This window comes from Chelonoidis abingdonii, chromosome 21 (assembly GCF_003597395.2).
Source record: "Chelonoidis abingdonii isolate Lonesome George chromosome 21, CheloAbing_2.0, whole genome shotgun sequence".
NCBI lineage: Eukaryota > Metazoa > Chordata > Testudines > Testudinidae > Chelonoidis > Chelonoidis abingdonii.
The window spans coordinates 2,819,057-2,840,473 of record NC_133789.1 but is presented as its reverse complement, the minus strand read 5'-3'; the positions used below and the strand labels follow the sequence as shown (position 1 = coordinate 2,840,473).

Sequence of the window (21,417 nt, the reverse complement as noted above, 5' to 3'; positions counted from 1 at the left end):
GTGGCACGAGGGGGGTACATGGTGTTAGCTCAGCCTGGCATAGCCTGTGTGCCCAGCTGGGGCTAGGGCTGCCCTGGGCAGGGCCCAGAACTCTGCCCCTGAGTGGGGCTCAGCCTTGGGGCTTGTGTGACTCATCCCTGAACCCAGGTGCTGCCTCCCTTTGCCAAAGCCGTCCCCATCCTTGCCCCTGCCACCCTCAGTCACTGCGAGCGTGGGGGCTCCAGGGGTGTGATGCAGAGGAGCCGGCTTGTAGGGAAAGGGGCGGCCCCTGATCATGCTGACTGGCCAGGCCCACCAGTGAGCGTTTCAAGGGAAGTGGTGGAAGCTCCGGTTTGTGGTGAGATTTGAAAATGAGCAAGCCCTGGATGGGAATCGGCTGCAGGGAACAAGATTTTTCTAGCCACTAGGATGGGGCCCATGTCTTTATGGGTTTTTTCCGACAGACCGCCAGCAAAACAAGCTCTTTTGCTGGATCTTTCTGCTAATGTGATCAGCAGTGAAATAGTTAAGGGTTGTGGCTTCTAGATCATATCCTTAGGCTTCTTTGTTAAGATGTGGTGTTTCAGGCACATGGGTTGTCGACCCAGGAAGACAGCAGAACTCAATCCAGTTTGGAAGATTTTCTTTTCATATGTAAGGGCTGGAAGCCTTATTTTTTTGAGAGAGATCTTAAATTCTGCAGTAATTCCTTCCTTTGCCTCTTTATTAATAGGACACCTACTGCTAAAGATAATTTTTTTTTAAAAATTCCAAATCTGTTTCTCCTTTAAGTTACTTGTTTACTTTTTGCACTTTACTCTGTTTAGATGGTGAAACCAATGTCACCGGGATCACATTTGTTTCTAGGCACTTTCACCTAGTACAATTTTGTAATATTTGGCTTGTTTAAATAAATAAGATATAATGGTAATATCCGAAATCCTGTGTCAGTCCTGGCTGCCCACAGTCTTTGCATGGACCAAGGAGAGTTTTTCCCAAGTACAGACTGAAGGTTTGGGACATTTACCCACATTTCTGTCAAAATGCCACATTTACCCTTAATTTATTATCAGGGGGATTCATTCCTGCACCAGGTCTAGGGCATACAAGAGGTAGGCTGCTTTTTTGCTGTTCAGAAGGGATTGAAGGGTCAGTTTAGTACCTGGCACAGACAATGTAGCTCTTCTGGTCTCGTGGCAGCCAGGAATCAGTGGGATACAGGGCTGCCCCAGCAACCCCTTCTCCTACACCTGATCTGCCTTTTCCCTCCTCCAAGGCATCCCTAGCCTGCCCCCTGCGCTGGGAAGGGGTGGGAGTGGGGGTCTTCTGCAGGTGTGGCACACAGTCTGGCGGCTTGGGGAGAGGATCCCTGTCCGGTGATAGGCACAGAGGGACCTCATGTACACCTGTTCTCTGGCTCCTTTGTGGCAGCATGGCCAGCACAAAGGGACTGTACAGCAGTGGCAAATCTGACCGCGTGTTTCTGTGGCAGCTTTTAGCCTGAGGATCGGCAAGCACTAACGAGGCTTCACACGTGCAGGGAAGCCCATTGCCTTGGTCATTAACACTGAATCGCAAACCTGCCCTTGCCTGGGAACCTCTCCAGAGAGCTGCTGCAGTTCTCCTCATGCAGTCTCCCCGTCCGCTCATCTTGCTGCCCCCATCTGCTCTCCTTCGGGCTGTTGGAGTTCACGGGGAGATACCTTCCTTCTGTGCTGCCTACAGTTAACAGCCCTGGGGGATGTAAACAATGAGACAGTCTTTCTGTGCAGTCCAGAATCCCACGAGGTCATAGGCACAAGTGCAGTGACATCATGAGACTGGATTACGCCATCTCTCCAGGGTTACTGGCCGTGCTGTGAGCCCCGGCAGGGAAACCTCCTTGGCAGTGGTTCAGACCCCAGTTACTGGTTCAAACCCAGCTGTTCACAAGTGGTTTCTTCACTCTCTGAGTGCCCATAGGAGGCACTGGGTGCCGGACTTGCACAGATGCTGAACACCCACAGCTCCAGCCGGGATGAGGAGGGTGCAGGGGCCTCAGCTCTTTGCAGATGAGGGCCTGGGTGTCAGGACGGTCACACACAAACTGGAGAACGTGCTTGAAGGTGGACATTTCACCCACTTCAAAACCTTTTTCAGAACGGCCAGGGGAGGCAGTGTGAGTGTTTTTAAGTCAGTGACACTTTTGGATTTAAATAAGACTATTCACACCTCTGACAACAAGAGGCTGCAAAGCAGGAGCCTGGGCAGGCTTTGCAATTTAATTTCCCTTGTGAAGGGGTCACTGCTACATGGGCAGTGTTTCCCCCCCACACCCTTTAAAAATAAAGGCTGTGCTCAGAAACACCCGTACGGGACCAAACCAGTCTGAGCTGCCCCCTGCCCCCGCTCTCAAATGACCCTGCAGTGCCAAAGCAATGTGTGCACAGGGAAGAGAAAAGATCAGCCAGATAAATTAATTGCAGATTGACATTTGATTGGTTATAGCAGCGGTTCTCAAGCCTCAGGCCGCAGGTGGCCTAATTAGCACATAGCTGCAGCCCGGCTCAGCTGTGTTCTAAAGGCTGCCCCGTGTGGTGAGGTTCGGGTTCCTGCTGCCCAGCATGGTGGGATCTGGATTGCCCTGCCGCCCAGCATGGTGGGGTTGGGATTGGGGGTCTGGGGCTACCGGCTGGCCTTGCAAGCCCCAGGGTTGCCAACTGACCCGGCAAGATCTGGGGCTGCCACCCAGCGCTGCAAGCTTCGGGGCAGCCACCTGGCCCTGAATGGCAGAGGTCCGGGGCAGGCAGCTCCACACGGCGGGGGTCCGGGGCAGGTGGGTGGACGAGAGCTACCACTGTCCTGCCACCCGGCCCCTGCGGCCCAGGTAACACAATAAATTGAGAACCACCAGATTATAGGATATTATATAAAATGAGCGGGAAGAAGCCGTTATTGTAAAGCATTATGACACTCCTTCCCCCAGCATGGTGTCCCTTTAACCTTCCCGAGTCTGTGACTTTCATAGTCATTTCTGCCTCTGCCGACAGCCTATTTTCCTGGCTTCCCGCCTTCCTGGAGTGTTGCTGGTTGGGATCAGCAGAGGACTGTACTGGCCGCTGCTCTGCCTGGAAGGCTGCTTAAGGCAATGCCACAGCAAGAGCAGGGCAGTTAACTGCTTACAAGGAGCCGGCGGCTGCCCTCTGGGGCTGTGCAGGGCCAATCCTTTGCTTCACGCAGCCTAGGAGGTTTGTGGCACTTCTGCAAAGCCTGTTCATTCCAGAGAGTCTAAGCTGCATTATGCTGCCTGTCAAAGGAGCAGCATCATGTCCTCCAATTGTCCCCAGAAGGGACACATCCTGGGCAGCAGCTGTGCATACTCCACTCACTGCCCCCTGCCGGAGCACCTCAGCCTGGGCCCGCAGGGACTCCTCCCAGGGGCCGGAGAGGTCGCTCGCTCTTCATGCTCCTGCATCCCTTGTCTGAGCCCGCCAACCACGCAGCCATGACGTGAGGGTACTTCTGAAGAGCCCACGGCCCATCCCAGCTCAGTGCACAGACCACAAAGCCTTGCTTCAGCTTATTGGGGTCATAACACGAAAGCCTGACTGGGGCCAGAGAACAAACTCCCAGCCTGAGTGAAGGGACAAATGAGCCTGTGGGTGGCAAATCTCTAGCAGAAGAGAAATCCTGGCTTGAAAAACCAGCCTGAGCCAGGGGCTATCAGCGAGTCCCCGGGCGATGCTCTGGAACTGCTCCCCACAAAGCCAGGCAGGACTTTGGGGAGCCTCCTCTCCCTCGGAGCAGACTGTCTTCAGGGCAAGAAGCTCACACGGCTTCACCTCCTGGGTCTGACCTTGGAGCATTCAGCATGTGCCCCTCAGTGCACTTCCCACAGCGAGTCCACCCAGGTGGGGTCCTGGGGAAGCCAGAGGGTCCTGCACCCCCACTGCACAGTCAGACGTGACTCTCAGCCAGCCAGTAAAACAGAGGTTTATTAGCTGACAGGAACACAGTCTAAAACAGAGCTTGTAGGTACAGAGAACCGGACCCCTCAGCCGGGTCCATTCTGGGGCCCAGCATGCCAGACAACCCTGTCTGCCCTCACTTCCCGTCCCCAGCTAGCCCCAAACTGAGCCCCCCTCCAGCCCCTCCTCTCTGCTGAGTTCCTTTCCCGGGCCAGGAGGTCACCAGACCTCTTTGTTCTCCCACACCTTTAGCATCCCCTTGCAGGGGGGAAGGGCCTGGCCATTAGTTGCCAGCAGACAGAGGGTCGGCCAGAAACTGAGGCCCCCACACAGTATTCAGAGGAAACATTAAGAACAGCCCCACTTTGTCACAGGGGCCTGCCACTGTGAGGAAATCATTGCAAAGCTAGACGTGTGGAAGGCTCCTGGGTCTGTTAGCTCAGCCTCCCGGCTGACTGTTGGAGCCACCTGAGCTCTCTCCTCATGGACCAGATTTGCAAGAGCGCAGCACTCAGAAGCAGACTCTGGCCTTCGCCAAGGTTGCAGTTGGCCCACGTGTCGAGCAGTCCTGGAACTGTGGGCGCAGGTGGCTCAGCAGGAGGTGACTGGATGCGGAGCACGTCTGAAAACCCACCCCATAGGCGCTGCTGGGTACATGCACACGCGACTGGGTCCGTGTCTTCCAGGGCATGCAGACTGGCTTGTGCTGGGGGGACCAAGCTACAAAGAGCAGCGTGGCTGTTCTGGTGCAATGTGAGGCTTGGGCTCTCGCGTTCACCCCACTCCCTGGACTTCGGGGCCCACGCTCCAGGCCGAGCTGGACGTCCCTGTTGCTATTTTTAACATGAGCTCGAGCAAGTCTGTCTAGCCAGGCTGGCTGCCAGCTGCAGCACAGAGTGCCCGGCAAGAGAAAACCTGGCTCCAATGGTTGCCCCTGCCCCCTATATACCAGCCCTTTGGGGCAGCAGCCAGCCCTTGGTTCTGTCTGCACGCTGCCTGGGAGCGCTAGGCGCTGGTAGAACCCAAATGCTCAGAGCTTAAATACCAGCCCAAACCCAAAACGTGGAACATGTTTATTGCCAGCTAAAGCACACAGCTGTTTTCAAAGCTCACAGGCCCGAGAGGCTCGAACGACACCCCTCTCTCTGGAGCTGGTAGCGCCCGACCATCGCCATGACGCTACTCGGCCGAAAGGTAGATATTACCAGGCTGCATCTATATACCCCCAGAAAACCCCAGCACTGTCCCCACCTTCCCCCTACCTCTCCACTGATTGCTTCGGGAACAACGGCTGGAAAAAGCCAGAGCTAGGGACAGAACCTTGGGCCTGGAGGGTGGGGGGCATTTACCCGTTGGGAACCCAAGCCCAAGATGGCAGAGGGAGGAGTGGGGAGCAGCTGCGAGTTGACAGAGGCAGAATGAGGGGGCATGGAAGCACAGCTACCACTTCTGGCAGGTTTCCCCATCTACTTGGTGACCGGAGAAGAGCTTTTAGCTTCTGGAGAGTCCCTGGTGGAGCTGCACAACGGCATCAGTGCAGAGAACACTGGCCCCGAAACCTAGGTCTCATCTGCACCCCAGTGCTCACTGCGGTGCATGCCTGGGACCTCAATGGGGCACTGGTTTGGGGGAATGGCCCCCTCTCCTGGGGAGGCCCCATGGTTAGCGCTAACTAACTAGATCCAACGCCCTGGAGACATGGCTCGGCGGTGGCATGGCTCTGAGTTTGGGAGGCATCCCAGTAGCCTTTCCATTGGTCTCTATTCTGCACACATGGATCCCCATCCTGGTCAAGGATAGACCCCTCTGGCTATGGGTACAAAGCTGGCTCCACTACAGGGGATAACGGTGAAATAACCCCAGAGCCGAGAGCAGCCCCAGGGCCGGCAGGTGACCGTCGGCTCTCCTGGTGGGATCACCAGCCCACGGCCCTCGCCAGCTGCCCCACGGTGGCTCGCATCACCACATGTGCAGCTACAGGAAGCTGATCTCCACACACAGGACGACCAGGGAGTTGGAGCAGTCGCGGCGCTGCTCAGCCAGGAGCCTCCCCTCGGTCAGGGGAGAGGCAAAGCCCTCGGCTAGGCTGGCCCGCCACCCTTGGCAGTCCTCCTTCGGGGTTCGGTGCCCACGCGGGCTGGAGCCATGCCAGATCGCCTTGTGAGCCCTGAGGAGACAGTGCCAGGCTGGGATCAGTGGGGGCCAGCAGAAAGCCACGCAGGGCCTGATTTTCAGAGGTGCTGGGTGCCCACCCTCCGGGGAAGTCAAGGGGAGCTTGGCACACCCGGCCCCAGGCGCGTGGCTCCAGCCAGGGCCCCCAAATCAGTAGCTGCTTTTGAAAAGTTCAGCCTTGGGGTTAACCCTCGAGCTGCTTAGACTGCAGGCAGCGTCCCTCCCAGCCGAGAAGCCAGACCCAGCCTCCCCCGCCGCCAGAGGTTACTGGGGAGGGGGCAGGCGATTGCAACAACATCTTCCCTTCTGACTGGTTCCCAGGCACTTCAGGCCCCAGGAACAGAGTCCCGGCCCATGCAACAGCGTCATAGATAACCAACCAACATACCGGTGCAGGGCCCCTGGAAGTGAAACTTACTGGGGGGGTGTTGGTGTTGGTTTAAACCCTTTCACTCCCAGGTCCTTTGCTACAGGGCTCTCTCTAGGGGCGGAGCCTGCAGCAGGGGAGGGCAAAGGGGGGGCTCGTCAGGCAATTAAGGTCCCTTAGGAATGATTTCTTTGCATTGTCCCCTCCCCACCAAGGTCTCCCCACAGCGACTGCCCCAGTGACTGCCCCGCTGTGCTCCGGGCAGGTGGAGAGTTCGCTCGCATGCTGCTACGCTCTCCCGTCCTCGCGCTCACCAGCTGGGATCCGTCAGCACGTTCCGGCCGTCGAAGGTGTAGATGGGAAAACGCAGCGCGTTGAAGCGGGCGGCACCATCACCTCCGAACAGGGAGTTCCAACTCTTCGCCAGCCGCTGGCCCTGCCATTGGAATCAGGCTGACTGAGCACGAGCGATCACAGAGGTTTCATCTTGTACCGGGCCAGCCAGGCAGCAAGACAGGCTCGCGGGCCAGGGGCTGGCCAGATCGGAACCAGACCAGGTTCAGGTGGATTCACGGGGACTTCCACGCATGGGTCTCTATTGCAAACAAGCTGGAAGGCCCAGGGTGCTCTGAGTGGCCAGGGGTCCATTGAGGCTGAGGGGCCAGGCTCAGTGAGATGCTCTGGCTGTGGAGGGCTCTCGGTGGACACCGGAACTGAATGGTGCCCAGGAGAATAGGCCGTAGGGCATGGTCCTGCTGAGGGGGAAAGGCCTAGTGGGTTTTAGCTTCTGGGAGTCTCTGAGAACATTTTTAACCATTTTCCTGGAGGCTCCAAGGCACCAGCGCTGGGCGTGGTAAATGGACCCAGCAGCTGCAGTCGGCCCACCCTAACGACGCTGCTGCAATCAGACTGTTACTCACCTTCAGATTGACGATGGGCAGAGCTCTGTCTGTCCTCCTCACGATGGAGACCAGGTTCTGCGTGGGCGATGACAGGAAGGCCCGGAAGGTGCTGGAGAGCTGGGCCTCCTGCGACTGCCTGTGGCACTGCAGGTCCGCGCCGCTGAGCCCGTTCATATCGCCGGGCAGTGGGAAGTTCAGCGCGACCAGGCGGAGCTGAGAAAGCAGAGGGGGGAACAGGGACAGGTGGGGTGGGGGGAGCGCTAGCGGGTCTGTCTTTCAACAGGGTACCAGCACCCAAGGGTGTCGCGCACACTGGGGCCTGTCAACCACATGGGATACCCATGGTATGAAACCTTGTGCTAATGGTGCTGTCTCGGAGCAGGCCTGGTGGCGCTGAGAGATCACACAGCTGAAACCTGAGGCTCTGGGACGGACTGAGCACCGCTACACGTCGTTCCCCGAGCCAGAGACGGGAACTGCATGTGGGCAAGAGTGCTGATGGCCACTGGCTGGACAGGTGCTGGGCTCTGCCCTGGAGCCTCCTGCCCTGCACATCCCATATCACAGCCCCTGGCTGGGCTGGGGGAGGATCCTTCACAGCTTGGATCAGCCTGGAGGTGACAGCCCGCCCCCCACAAGCTGCCTCCACGTTGCTGGCGGGACCTAGGCATCAGGATGGGGAGCCCTCGTTAGCACCCAGAGGGTCCCAGGGGAAGGGGAAGGCCAGCCCACGGCTTACCGAAGGCACCCTCACGGTGATGCTAGTTGGCAGGATGCCGGTGGCTGCTTGGCTCCCTTCCTTTGAGACCTAGGAAACAAACAGCACATCAGCCTCTAGGGACGTTACCCGCTCGGAGCAGACTCGGGCGTGCCCAGCACTTCACGGGCCTGGTGAAGCCAAGGGTCCGGCCCCACGGATCTCACACTGGGTCTGACTAACGGGCTTTACACAGACCCTGCTGAGCACAGCCCTGGTCCAGGCTACCATGGCAGTGTGAATTCCATGGAGGGAGGGAGGTTCGGGCAGGGATGGCCAGGGAGTCAGAGTTGTCCTTTGCGACCTGGAAATCGATGAAGTCCCAGGGGCCCATCCCGCCCTAAGCTCAGTGTCCCATTGCTCCCCTGCCCCCAAATGGCCTCTCTGACGCTACCGGTCCACTCCCATAGCTGCAGCGTCTGAGCTTCTGCATCCCCAGAGCAAGAGCGCTTAGCCCCAGCGCCAGGCAGGGCAGGCGCCCTCCCATTCCTTGCTTCCTTCCGGCCCCACAGCTCCCTTCTCGGGAGCGGGAGGGGTACAGAGGCCACGTGCGCTGCCCTTCCTCAGCCTGGCGCTTTCCTTTCCTGGCCTGACCCCCTCCAGTGAGTGGCCACCCCACGGCTGTCACGCTTCTCGTCTGGTGAGAATTCCGGACCAGCCACGCTCGCAGTGCGGAGTCATTTCCCCAGCCACGGGTCACGTCCACACCCTTCTCGCGCTCAGTGCCCTGCAGGGACCTGGGCAGGCTCTGCTGGGAAGCAAAGCAGCTGGCCAGGCCAGGCCAGCTGGTGGCAGAGTCCCAGTTCTGCATTGTCAGCGCTCAGGCCTTGGGTTGGAGTCAGAGGAACTCAGGATACAGCTGGATGTGGACATCACAGCACGGAGTCAATGGAGCTGGAGCTGCCTATGCTGGGGCAGAATCGACTCCGTGGTGTGCAAGACCTGTTCAACACAGAGACAGCGACCCTGGTGCAAACCCTAGTATAGAGCCATTGCACTAGTGTGAGCCTTCTGCATGTGCCCCCTGTCCACGCCCAGAGTTCACATCCACGTGACATGCTGGTGGCTAAACTCCCCGATGAAGACAAGGGCGGCTGGCCAGGATCTCTGAGCATGGCCTCTCCGGTGACACAGATCAGCAGTGGGGGGCAGATGCACCAGTCACTAGAGAGTCCTCACCTGACGATGTTCTGTGGACACAGAGGGGTCATCGCCAGCCAATATGGAATCCGAATCTTCCAGCTGAGCAAAATCACATGAGCAAGAGAGAGAGAGAGAGAGAAGGGTGTGTTAGGTCTCGATCTAGTCCTGTGGTGTTATTCACTTATGGTTCCTTTTAGGGAAACCTGTCCCCATTTTCCACTGGATTCTTATTGGAAATGAACATTTCCTTTGGGAGCCTAGCGCCGGGCAGGAGAGAAGCCTGCGGGGAATTTCCCCCGGAACGTGGATAAATTCTACAGAAGTTGGTGATCTTTTCTCCTTTCCCCCTTGGCTTGACTTGTTTCCCCCCTGTAAGCAGGTGTATTAAAGAAAACACATTTAACAGCTCACTAAGCTGCCATTGCTGCTACTGGAGCATTTCAGACCCAGGACTGTATGTCAGGAATTCTATTCACTACTGACAGGCTGCATGAGAAAGGTGCCATGGGGACCCCAAGCATTGGCTATTGCTAGCGACCCAGAAAACCCAGCCTCGGCACTCTGGGGTCTGAGATTGTTGCTCCCGTACCAGGAGCTTGCTCCAGCCTCTCAGGGTTCGGATGAAGGCGCTGTTCTCATCTCTGACGTAGACCAGGCTTCCTTCAGGGACAGATGAACTGGATTTGAACATCAGCTCCTTCGACTTGAAGACCCAGGTGTGATGCTGAGGGAAGGAGAAGCAGCAGTCATGGGTTAGTGGCCAGATCGCAGAAAAACCCTTAGCCGTGGTCCTGCCATTCCACCCGTGGCCTGGCTGCTGCAGCCCATGCTGGGCCGTTCCCAATCTGGCACCACCCCAAGCTGGCAACAACCGGGAGGGTCCTAGATCCGTCCAGCACAGCAGCCCCCAGCACAAGCAATGGCTGTGGCAGCAGGTTGTGACACTTGGGACGGGTCCTGTTCTCGGGCCAGTGCTGTCTCCAGTGATTTCTCCCTCATGCAGATAACCCAAAAGCCCGGCTCCCACCAATGGTGCTGGACGCTGGGGAGTGGATGCATTTGAAGCCCCATGATGCCTGGGTGTGGGTGGCCAACATGCTTGCCACGTGGTTGGAGGGGTGTATTGAGGCAGTTTGCTGCAGCTGATGTCCCTGGGACGTGGTGGCGGTGCCCTTACGGACGAGTCTCTTCATTGCGCTGGCCAGTCCTAGCTTTCTGCCGCCCCCGCCCCCGGCTGCTCAGGGCATGGAAAGCTGCTGCCAGGAAGGAAGACAAGGGATGCTACAAGACGCCAAAATCCAATACACACCCTGGTGTCAGCTGGGGGGTCAGGCACGTCCTTTTGAGATGACTCAGCATCTAGAGAGCAGCAGAGACATGTAAGGTTCCTGCTGCACAGGTGGGTTCGGCAGAGCTCTGGCCAGCCAGAGAGAGCAGACCCTGTGCCCCGCTACCCACCCCGTGGTTCCTCCTGGCAGGATCTTGGCTGGTGTGCATGGAGAGGGAGCCTTTCCGTCTGAGAGCTGCTCTAGCCCCATTCCAGAGGGCCTCCGGGGCTAAGGAGTAAAGGATCCCTTGTCTCCACTGGGCAGAGAAGCCGAGCTGGAGCCCTGCTGCCCTGAGCAGTAACAGCAGGGTATGGCCACCAAGGTTCTCACAGGAGAGCGGCATGCTAAGAACTCAAGGAAGGTGCCGCTTCCCGGCTCGTCCTTGGCAGGGGTGGGGCAGGGAACTTGTTGGGTCTCCCTGTTTCCCAGATATTTTTCAATCCAAAGCAAACCCCAAGGCTGCCCTGAAGCAGATGATGGGCATGCAGCACGAGGAAGCCATTGGCCCCCAGGCCCGCCCAGCTGCAGGCACTCAGCCAGAGGGGAGGTCCTCACACAGTGCCCGTCACAAGGACAGGGAGACCTCTCGAGATCGGGGGGAGAGGACAGAGAACGCTCATTAACATCTACTCCTAGCTGGCCACAGGGTCCCAGCCGGGCAAGGAGAGGTGCCTCCCCTGGGCTCAGTGAGACCAGTATAAGGCCTGGCTTGTGAGCCCATCTGTCTCGTGGGGCCATGGGGGCAGCACCATCGCCGAGGCAGAGCTCACGGGAGCCAGCGGAAAGACACCCACTGACTCCAGGAGGGCTTTGGGGCAGCCCAGGGGCAGCTCAGAGAGCTACAGACCTTCCCCTGGAAATATTCTGCAGTGGGCTACTGGAAGGTGCTGCCCATGTGCCCTGGGAGTCAGCAGCCCGGGGAGCACGGGACAGGTGTGGGGAGGCCAAGGAGGGCCCATATCTCTCCTAACGGGGCCTGAAATCTGGTCCATGTCCACCTGAAATGCTGAGAGCCATGTCCCTACCTGAGAGCCCAGCCGCATTGTGGGTCACCTGGAAAAAACAAGTGCATGTGGATCTATCAGCGTGAGGGCCTGTCTCTGATGGCACAGGGCAGCTGGGATGACAAGTGGGAGAGGGGCTGGGGCAGAAGCCATTCCTCCAGTCTAGCCATAGCAACCCGAGCTCATCCCCCCCGGGGGAAGTGCGAGGGCTGTCCTAGGGGGCTATTTCTGGCCTGAGGAGGGACGGATGGTGATTTGTATGCTTGTCTGAACGGGCCCTGGGCTTACGGGGAGACAAGCGGCAGATCCAAACAGCACCTGAGGCGTGAGCCGCAAGACAGCACAGGCCGGGCGGGGTCAGGGAAGGGTCTGCCCCAGGAACCTGCCCTGCCCTCTGCTCCGGGCTCCCTAGGCAGGAGCTCAGCAGCCTCAAAGATTTGGGGCTACCTAGTCCCTCCACGATCTCACTGCTGCCCTGAGTCTGGCTGTGAGCAGCAGGGGAGGCTGGCAGGGGGCCCAGGAGGCCCATGTCTTACCGGCTGTTTGCAGAACGGCCTGGGGTGGACGGGATAAACCCTCTGAAATCAAAGACAGGCTGGTTTGCATTGAGTCTAGTAACCGAGCACTGGCGCAAACGCACGCCCGACCATCGGCCGGGATCCTTACATTGAGGTAGAGGACGCCTGGTGCTCCGGGGGCCCCCGGGGGACCGGGGGGGCCTGGTGCTCCAGGGTGGCCAGGGAGACCCTGAAATAAAGATCAGCACAGAATTGGCAGTGGATCTGTTAGTGGGCTGGTGCTGCGTGTCCTGGGGAGGAGGGTGCTGCCGGACCAGAGCCTGCCTATCATCTCTCTGCCCTCCCGCCCCTGGGCTTTTCCCCAGAGCCTCCCCTGCACTGCTCACTGCGCACTCTCCTACGGCCCTGCCTCATTCTCCTCCCCAGCCAGCTGGATTCCTCCACTCGGTGCCCCGCTTTCTTCCCGGTCTAGGATCTCCGAGCCCCCAGGAACCCCTCCCTGGGCCCTGGAGTGCAGGAAAGGTCTGGGCCTGTCCCGGCCCATGGCCCCCTCGGGCTGTGCAGACAAGACCCAGGCCACAACTCACGTGAGGGAGGATTGCACCATAAATCTCCGTCTCTACCTTGCCGTTCTGGAGAGGGAGAGAGAGAACAGGGGGAGTCTCCTGTGGACGGGTTGGGTGCAGGTCAGGGGATGGGGCCCAGATCTATAGCGACGCTCATTGCATTTGCACCCCAGCTCGGCCGCCTGTCTCCCCTGGCCTCGGGCTCGCAGGAAGGGTGGTGCTCACTGGGCGTGCCCAGGCCATGCCCCTTGCCTTGTGGGGGCGATGGGCCAGGCAGAGGCGCTGGGTCGGCTCCAGCTGGTGTGCGGCAAAGGCGGGTGAGAGGCTCCTTCCCAGCCCACAGACAGTCCCCATGCCCCTGGCTCATGGCACTGACAGCCCCCCCCCCCCCCCCCGAACATGCAAACGACTTCAGACAAACCTCTTGGTATGTCAGTGGCACCCAGGATCCGTACGGGCCCCTGGAGCCGGGGAAGGAAGGGTGGCCTGGCAGGAACCCAGCCTCCCCGGGACAGCTACGGCATCCCTGGTGAGCCAACACAGAAAAAGAGAGAGGGTCTGTGATCTCCTCTGGGGCCAGGCGTGTGGGGGGCTGGCTGGGGCACTGGGACTCTGGAAATGGGGCGTAATTCACAAGGGAAATGAGTTGGCCGGTCTCTGGCCCCCATCCAACCCCGCAGTGGATTTGGCCCGTCCGTGGCAGTCTGTGCCCTGTCCTGCAGCGGGTCCGGACTGAGGGGTGTTGGCAGAGGGATGGAATGGCATCGGGTGGAGGCACCCTGGGCAACCTTTCCCAATGGCTGCCTGCACTATGCCAGCCCCAGTGCTGCCAGGGCCATGCTGTGGCACAGCCGGCTCCCTGCCGTGTTTCCATGGCTACTCACCTGCTCACCAGGGTCTCCCTTTTCACCCTGTACAAAACGGAGACGGTCCCATCAGAGCCCTGGCTCTCCTAGGGATTCACAGTCCCCACTTGCCCAGCCCCAGTGCCCTGGGAAGTGGGAGCCATCCTCTCATACACATAGGGAAACTGAGGCACAGAGCACTGCAGTGGCTTGCCTGGGGTCACACAGCAGCGCTGGCGGTGGATCCGGAGCCAGGAGCCCTGACCCCAGTGCCCAGACCAGAGGGGAGTATTTGACAGCCCGCATGTCTCTCGGTCACAGCGGACGGGAGCTCCAGTGAAGGGCTAAAAGCGGAGGAAGGAAAGCTGCCCGGGGGGTTGTACCAGTGGGCCAGGAACAGAACAGGGGGCAGTGGGGTAGGGTGATCTCTGCCCAACTTTGCACACCGGACTGTCCCGGATTCAACCAAACATGCGTCTTATGCCTTAGAAATCTCCTGCCCAGGGTGGAGCTGTGGGGCAGGGGAGAGGCCTCCCTGTGGCAGGGGAGGGGAGCGCCCGGGGCGGGGCGCAGGTGGGAGTGGGGGAGCCAAGTGCTGCAGTGCTGAAGATGGACTTTCGGACTTTCCTCTGTGTTCCAGAGCCCATGTGGGGAGGCTCAGCAGAGCCAGCTGGGAGGGTGGGGAGGTTACCTGTTCGGCTTGCCGAGGCTGCAGGGAGGGGGATTAGTGGCCCGGTGCAGAGCTTGGGGCCGCTGTGCTGCAGGGGGCTCAGTAGGGGGCGCTCTCCCTTGTCGGCCAGTACTCACCTTTGGGCCCGGCGGGCCAGGCCATCTGGGGTGCCCTGAAGAGTGTGGGTCACACTGCAGTGAGAAGAACACAGCTGTGAGGGGCTGTCTGGGCACTCGCCCAGCGTGACGGCACGGGGGGCTGGACCCACCCCACACACCTGAGGTCGCCTTTTAGACCCGCACAAAGGCCCCGTGAAACATTCCCGCCCTGGATCCCCCCACAGCTGCCAGCATGTGACCCCCCCACTGCAACCCTTGTGCCCCCTGAAGTCCAAGGACCCCCCACAGCCTGGCACAACAGCAATGCTCCCATGGGTGTCTGGGAGCTCCGGGCACTGGCAGGCAGGCGAGATGCGACCGAGTTCGCGCCACTCACCCTGTTCTCCCCAGGTGGTCCTGGTGGCCCCATGGGCCCGGGCGGGCCTGGGGAGCCCTTCTCTCCCATCAAGCCAGGGCTGCCTGGAGGGCCGGGCTGGCCAAGATCACCCATCTCGCCCTGCAGGGACACAGCGCAGGGGGTGAAAGAGCCAAGAACACACGACCCCGGCCCGTCTGGGGGACCCAATGCTCTGCAAACAGTGCCTAGGGTGGGGCCTGGCATTAAACCCGCCCCACAGCTGGGGAAACTGAGGCACGGAGCAGGGCAATGACTACTTGCAGTGATGGAGCTGGGAGCAGAACCCTGGAGTCCTGACCACACTCTCCTCTCCAGGGACAAGCCGCTGTCATGTTGGTGTGAGCAGCACCAGCTTGGCGCCTGCTCCCTTCAGCCAGGCCCTCTCATGCTGCCTTGGGTATGGCCCTGTGCCCACCTCGGCCCGATCGGCTCGTTACCTTGGGCCCAGGGTATCCTGGCTCCCCGGCAGGCCCCGGGTTTCCTGGTGGCGACACAGGCCCTGCGGGGCCGGGGGGCCCATCACGCCCTGGAGCTCCTGGAGGCCCTGAGAGTCCCGGAAGCCCGAGGGGGCCGTCGGGCCCTGGGGGGCCTTGGAAGCCTGGTGGCCCTGGGGCCCCAAGTGGCCCTGGAGGGCCAGGAGGTCCTTGCTGCCCTTCACGGCCTGGCGGTCCAGGGGGGCCTTGGATGCCTTCATGCCCGGGGTAGCCTTGGGGGCCTGGAGGCCCTTGGTAGCCGGGCAAACCCTGGGGTCCAGGCGGCCCTGCCACACCAGGCATGAGCAGCTGTTTTGTCAGCTGGCAGGAGAGAGAAGAGATACAGCAGAGCCACTTCTGTGGTGCCAGCCTCCCCATCCATCGCCCATTGCACCCGCTCTGCCCCCATTGCAGCCCCCTCCTCTTCCACACTGGCCCCATGGCTCTGCCCCACGGCCCTGCCCTTGCTGCCCCGCCCTGCTCCACCCCCACTGCCCCTGTCCTGCCCCCGCAGCCCTGCCCTGCTCCACCCCCACTGCCCCTGTCCTGCCCCTGCAGTTCCTGCCTTGCTCCACTCCCACTGCCCCTGCCCTGTTCCCGCTGACCCATCCCCCACACGCCCCCCCCATCCCACTGCAGCCCCTGCCGGGATTTTGTAGGCAGATTAAGGATAACTTGGCCCTGATCCAGCCGGACGCCCCCCAGCTCTCCCCTCCCATGTGGTCTCTGCTCTCCCTCTCGCTCCCCAAGCAGGCTGAAACCCCAGCACCCCATCCTGCCCTCACCTCGTTCTCAGATTCGTCCAGCCCTTCAGCGCCAGTTGCCAGCCCCGGCACGCCCGGAGGCCCAGGGAGACCCGGCGGCCCCTGGGGGCCAGGCTGCCCTGGGCTCCCCGCCTGGCCTCGCTCCCCAGAGAATCCCGGCAGGCCAATTTCCCCCGGGGGCCCCCGCTCTCCTTTTTCTCCCTGTTGGGGTGAAGATATGCCATGGATGGGCTGAGCCCCTGGGGGAACTGGTCAGTGAGTTGCCCTTCTAGCTCCCCTGCCCCCACCCTCTGCCCCGCTGGGAACTGGGTCGGTCCATGTTTGAACCCACTCGGGAACCGCCAGCGCTCGAGGGGGTCCCGATCCTCTGCTGGTCCCAGAGAGTGGGGCAGGAGCGGGTGCAGTCTGGCGTGGGTTTGTCCCCGCTAGCGGCCAGGCGGTGGCTGACTTGGCGGGAGCTGCTCACACCCCCAGTGGCGCCGGGTTCAGGCCTGGCTGATGGCCTGTGCGGGCAGGGCGTTGTCCCGCCCCCCCGCCCACCCTGTGGTGCTCGGTGCGCTCCGGCTAGCGATGGAATGGGGTGCTTTGTAAGCGAACACCTCCATGAAAAGCCATGGCCTGAATCAGGGGAGGGGGAAGAGCGTGTGCAGCCCCAGGGAGCCTCCGAAAACCCATCACCCTTCAAAACCAAGCTCTCGAGGGGCTAGGCACCCCAAATGCATGGGGGGCCCATCCCTGAGCCCCAGGACAGAGCCCCCCATCGCTCCCTTCCTTCCTACCTTTGGGCCAGGGGGCCCAGGGGGGCCGGGGACGGCTGGGCAGATGCACTGCGAGAGGTTACCAGTCACCTAGGAGACAGAAACAGCCTTGATTGCTGCGGGCACTGACCGGGTGCAGTGCCAGCCCCATCCCCGCTGGGCTTCAGGTGGTCACAGGGCACAGCAAGGGAGATCTGGGGTGGTGAGAGGGCTGGACTGGAAACTCCTTTGTTCTGCTGGCACAGCCGCAGCGGCTTCCCTCTCTGCAGGAGGCCTGGTACCCATGCACGACCGGGGTCCATCCTGGCGGGACTCTGGCCGCTGCTGGCATGGGTAGCTTCGGAGCAGTCGAGGGACAGTTAAGGGGAGGGTTGGCATGGACGCTCCTCCTCCTGCATGAGCGGCTGGTGCTCACTGCTCAGCCCAGGGCAGGCTGTGCCAGGAACGGCCTTTTCCACCACTCACCTGCGGAAGGGTGGCAGCTGGCCGGGGGGTGGGCACTGCTGGCGTCGGACCCTTTGTAGTTGCCTGTGAGAAATCAGAGAAAGATGGAGCATCAGCCCCATTGCCACGCCCCCCCTTGAATCTAAATGCCAGGGGGCATTGCTGGCAGAAGTGCCCGCCCGATGGAGCGGGCTGAGAATCTCAGCTGGGCTGGCACCCTCCCTTTGCTCCCATCCAGCCAGAGCAGCCGCCCCAGCGGGGCAGTGGCAGAGGTCAGCTGGAGTCACCTCACCGAAATGTCTCCATCTGCTGCCTGCCTCTGCGGGGGGATCCCACCCCGGTTGTGGAGGCCCCCCAGGCTCTCTCATGTTGGCAGTGGCCCTGGCAGGCTCAGAGCCGTGGCTGCCTAGAAGCGTGCAGGAAGAGGCCCCAGGGCCGGAGGCGGCACTGCCTGGCTGGAAAGGGCCCGTTCCTAGGGCGGGACAGGCTGGAGGGGTGCAGGGCAGTGCGGGGCAGGCGGGTGGTGGGGAGGATGGAGAGGGAGCGACTGTGTGTCCATCCAGCTCAGGTCAGGCCCACACCATCAGCAACTAGAGAGAGTGGGGCAGTAGATCCCCCCACCCCCTTACCTTGATCTGCAGGAACTCCTCTTCCTCCTCCGCGCTCCCCTCAAAGAGCCCAGGGGAGGGGCGGGCACGGGCGGCAGGGGCTGGAGGCGTCTAGGAGAAACGGGGCCACGGGTGGCAAAATCAGTCCTGGCCCCATTGCTGTGTCAGCTCCTCAGCCCCTGGACAGCCCAGGGGTGACTCCTCTTGCCCCCTGGGGCAGCCATCTGGCCCCTTATCATTGCCCCCAGCCGCAGGCAGGGAGGGGCTTGGCTGCCTGATTTGCATGCGCTTACCCATCCTGCTTTGCTCTCCCCTCCCTCCTGCTTGCATCCTCACCCAAAAGTGCTCTCTCCTCCCACTGAGGCTGGCTGGGCCAAGGGCCTCTAGGCACCCATGGGCCCCTTGCTGTCTGGGTGGAGGTACAGCTGCCCTGTCTACTCCCTCTGGAGTCCTAGTGCCAACCTGGGGGCCTAAGGAACCTCAGTTAGTACAAAGCTGTGGCCTGGCTACATGCTAAAAAAACTCTTCTGGGTTCGGGCCACTTGGCCCCATGCGTGGTGGGCTCTGGGTTCTGGCCCCCTGGCCCTGCATGTGGTGGGCTCTGGGTTCTGGCCCTGCATGCAGTGGGCTCTGGGTTCTGGCCCCCCCAGCCCCATGCACGGTGGGCTCTGGATTCTGGCCACCCAGCCCCGCATGTGGCAGGGTCCAGGTCCTGGTACATGTGGCCACACTGATAAATAGCCTGAGAACCAGGCGGCTCTAGGGGCAGTGAGGCACCTGTCCCCAGGCTCTCTGCCATCTCCACGCCCTGTTTGCCTGCCCCTGAGGGTGCTGCAGCAGCAGCTTTCTGAGGCCCCTTCAGCCACCCATCCCTGAGGCATCAGGGCTGAATTCGGGGGAGCTGCACGTGGGGGCTCTCTGGGCAGGGGGAGTGATGTGCAGAATCCACAGAGCCCCTGAGCCCACCCACCCCAGCTCTTGGGGCTGGGCTGGGGGCCTCCCTTCTAAGCGAGGGAGGGACCCATGCAGAGGCTGGCGGGGGCTTGGTGTCAGGAGGGGGTGGGGGGGTGTCTTAGCAGATCCAGTCCTAAAGCCAGAAAAACAGCAGCAAAAAACCTTTTCACCGGGCAAGGGCTGAGCTGTGGCTGTTGTGTCTGGCCCACAGGGCCCTGAGATAAGGGGGAAGGACACAAGCAGAGGAAACTGATTAACTGGAAGACTGGCCCCAGTCTGTGGGGTAATGGGGGGGGCTAGGTATCAGAGTGCGGCTGAGTGTCAGGGTGTTTATGGGTATCGGGGGCGTGGCCAGGTATCAGGGGGCGGCCGGGCGGCTGAGTATCAGGGTATTGGGGTGTGGCTGAGGCTGGGTATCCCCCCATGCACCCCAACCCATCCTCCCCATCCCCCCACGGACCCCTCACCCGTCCCTGCCATGCACACCCCCACCCCATCCTCTCCATCCCCCAATTCACCCCCACCCATCCACTAGCCGCTCAGCCCCCGACGTACACTTATCAGTGTGATGTTGGCCGCACACACAGTCACTCTCCCCCCATGGCCGCCCCCCACTCGCTACCTCCCCCAACGCACCTGGTCTCGTGTTTCCAGGGGGGCCTGCGTCCCACCCCCCGCAGCATGCTTGAGCACCAGCACCTGGCTCTGGGTGGCCGGCCCCAGGGGGGGTTTGCTCAGCAGGATTTTCTGCGTCGGCTCTGTGTCGCCAGCGTCCCCGTCTGAAAGAGCCAAGGCAGGCGGGCTGGGAGCTGTGCCTGTGCCAGGCCCCTGGGCAGCAGGGTGTGACGAACTGGGACTGTTCCTAATGTTTGCTCTGAACACTGTGTTGGTGCCTCAGTGTCCCCTAGGCAGTTCTTAAGTATCTGGCAGAGCAAAGGGCCAGTGCACCTAATGCCTGGCACTCTGTATCCTAGCAACTGATGGCCTGGGCCCCTCCTCTGCAAAGTATTCCTGGCTTCCACCCCCGAGCTCTGCCCACCATGTCCCCCCGCACTATCCACAGCTCTTGCCTCCCCCACCCCGAGCTCTGCCATGCCCCTGTGACGAAGAATCATTCATTTCCCCAGCTCTTTATCACCCCTGCCTGGGGGTTTACTGCCCAGTCCCTTGCCGTGCTGCCCCTGCATGGGTGGGTGGGGACCGGCTCTTCCCCACGCTCACTTGTGCCCCGACTGCACCCCCGTATCCCCAGGCAGCCTCTTTGCAACATGAGGTTGGGGTCAGGGCGACTGACCCTCAGTGAGGGCAGCCAGCCCCCACACCTGGCAGGAGCTGGCAGGAGGGGAAGGCCGGAGCTCACCAGCCAGGTCCTCGATCCGCCCAGCACCAAACTACCAGGGAGACGATGCCGCGCCAAGCTGGGGCGTGTGTCGGAGCTGGGGCAGGAGGACATTAGGTGTGTAATAAACATGCCCAAGGGGCACCCGCCAAATCTCCATCACAGGTTTAGCCCTCATGGGACGGCGCCCGGCTTGCGTGAGGCGCGGGAAGGACTCATTCCTAATTGCGGAAGGGCAGACCGGACAGTCACGCAGGGGCCACAGTAGCCACAGGCATGAGTGCCCAGAGCAGATCTCTGCCAGACAGACATTAGTCGCCATGAGGGACCTGCCCCAGAGGCGCCCGCCTCCTCCGCTGCCGTGTGTGTCCTCGCTGCTGGGGCATTCGGCTCCCCCAAGCACGGGAGTGACTGGCGCCCCTCAAGTCTGCGTTCCTTGCCCTGCAGCTGCTACCCAAGCCGTCTGACAAACCACCTCACTACCACCTCCAGGCAACCGCCACCACGACCACCGGCCAGCTCGCCGACTCGACTATCCTGAAAATCACGCCGAGGGAGGGTGGAAGGATAGGATCGCCTTAATGATACCTCCCTCGGAATGTGGTGGAAGGGAAGTGCTCGTCACAGTCCGTGCCCCCCCCATCCCATTCACTTGTCTGCCAGTCTATCTCCAAACACCTACCGCGCACAAATATCCAATAAAATGTAAATCAAGTCCGTGGGACGGGGGCTCGCGTTTCGCGATCAGTCCACTAGTCTAGGACGGAACCCAAGCCCCACCGTCCCAGCAGCTCGTGTGGCGCTGAAGGAGATCGGTGAGATGGGAAGCTTGAGTGCGCGCTGGTTCGCAGTAAAGGCAGGGGATGCAGCTAGAGACAGCCAGGACTCTTAGGGCGCGCGTTAGCTTTGTCGTAGCCTTCGTGCACATGACTCTCGTACTCGCGACAACTCTCCTTCCTGGCTTCTCATTGAAGCCTCAGTGTTCCCTGTTGATTGGACATTGTGAGGCGGTCAGCTTCTGGAGCGTAGCGGCGGGTCTCTCATGTCGGTTGGAAAGCGGTCATGCTGGTGAGACCACTCTGCTGGTCTGGATGGGTCCCAATGGAGAGCCACTGAGACCCGACAGCTCTGGCTGCACACTCAAGCTGCTTGACCTAGCAGGTACCCCCATAACGCCGGGGCACACCTGCATCGAGCCAGTGGCTGTGGGTGCAGATCGTGGCTGTCGGTCCCCGCCAGCTGATCGTTCTCCACATATGAGGCAAGGCATGCGTCACCGGGGGGGCTCGCCCACAGGGTTTAGCGGGCAAAGGTGGTGGGCAGCTGGGGCAGGATGCCAACAGAAAGCCTGAGCTTTTGCTTC

General features: G+C 60.9%; 2 protein-coding genes across 3 annotated transcripts in view; both read right to left on the bottom strand.

The window, feature by feature from the left end:
* Positions 1-4,983: 4,983 nt before the first annotated feature.
* Positions 4,984-10,639, bottom strand: LOC142045803 (collagen alpha-1(XV) chain-like). 2 transcript variants are annotated; one of them, XR_012654674.1, is made up of 7 exons: positions 9,857-10,200; positions 9,304-9,366; positions 8,107-8,175; positions 7,386-7,580; positions 6,780-6,901; positions 5,247-6,093; positions 4,984-5,177 (listed from the first exon to the last, which is right to left on the bottom strand). XR_012654674.1 is itself a non-coding variant. In XM_075059625.1 (7 exons), the coding sequence occupies exons 2-7, from the start codon at positions 9,956-9,958 to the stop codon at positions 5,901-5,903; spliced, it is 744 nt and encodes a 247-aa protein (XP_074915726.1). In that variant the 5' UTR covers positions 9,959-9,991; positions 10,577-10,639; the 3' UTR covers positions 4,984-5,900. The 2 variants fall into 2 exon arrangements, 1 of the variants encoding a protein (XP_074915726.1); XM_075059625.1 differs by adding an exon at positions 10,577-10,639 and having other exon boundaries at positions 4,984-6,093; positions 9,857-9,991.
* An 835-nt stretch (positions 10,640-11,474) lies between these two features.
* Positions 11,475-21,417, bottom strand: part of LOC116829861 (uncharacterized) — a 10,269-nt gene continuing 326 nt past the window's right edge. The window contains exons 2-15 of the mRNA XM_075059806.1: positions 19,352-19,543; positions 17,783-17,872; positions 17,175-17,237; positions 16,731-16,799; positions 15,973-16,152; positions 15,152-15,508; positions 14,694-14,813; positions 14,336-14,389; positions 13,568-13,594; positions 13,105-13,209; positions 12,705-12,749; positions 12,266-12,346; positions 12,136-12,177; positions 11,475-11,648 (exon numbers count right to left, since the gene is read on the bottom strand). Of these exons, the coding sequence (XP_074915907.1) occupies positions 11,562-11,648; positions 12,136-12,177; positions 12,266-12,346; positions 12,705-12,749; positions 13,105-13,209; positions 13,568-13,594; positions 14,336-14,389; positions 14,694-14,813; positions 15,152-15,508; positions 15,973-16,152; positions 16,731-16,799; positions 17,175-17,237; positions 17,783-17,872; positions 19,352-19,543 (1,512 nt within the window). The 3' untranslated portion in view covers positions 11,475-11,561. The remainder of the gene's footprint in view (positions 11,649-12,135; positions 12,178-12,265; positions 12,347-12,704; positions 12,750-13,104; positions 13,210-13,567; positions 13,595-14,335; positions 14,390-14,693; positions 14,814-15,151; positions 15,509-15,972; positions 16,153-16,730; positions 16,800-17,174; positions 17,238-17,782; positions 17,873-19,351; positions 19,544-21,417) is intronic.

What these genes read in the sequence shown, in the direction of transcription:
- LOC142045803 (XM_075059625.1), bottom strand. Translation starts at nt 9,958, where the DNA reads ATGTTCAAATCCAGTTCATCTGTCCCTGAAGGAAGCCTGGTCTACGTC. An exon ending in TCACCGTGAGGGTGCCTTCG is followed by an intron (nt 7,581 to 8,106) that starts GTAAGCCGTGGG and finishes CTGCTTTCTCAG; the next exon opens with CTCCGCCTGGTCGCGCTGAA. An exon ending in GTGCTGACGGATCCCAGCTG is followed by an intron (nt 6,094 to 6,779) that starts GTGAGCGCGAGG and finishes CTGTCTCCTCAG; the next exon opens with GGCTCACAAGGCGATCTGGC.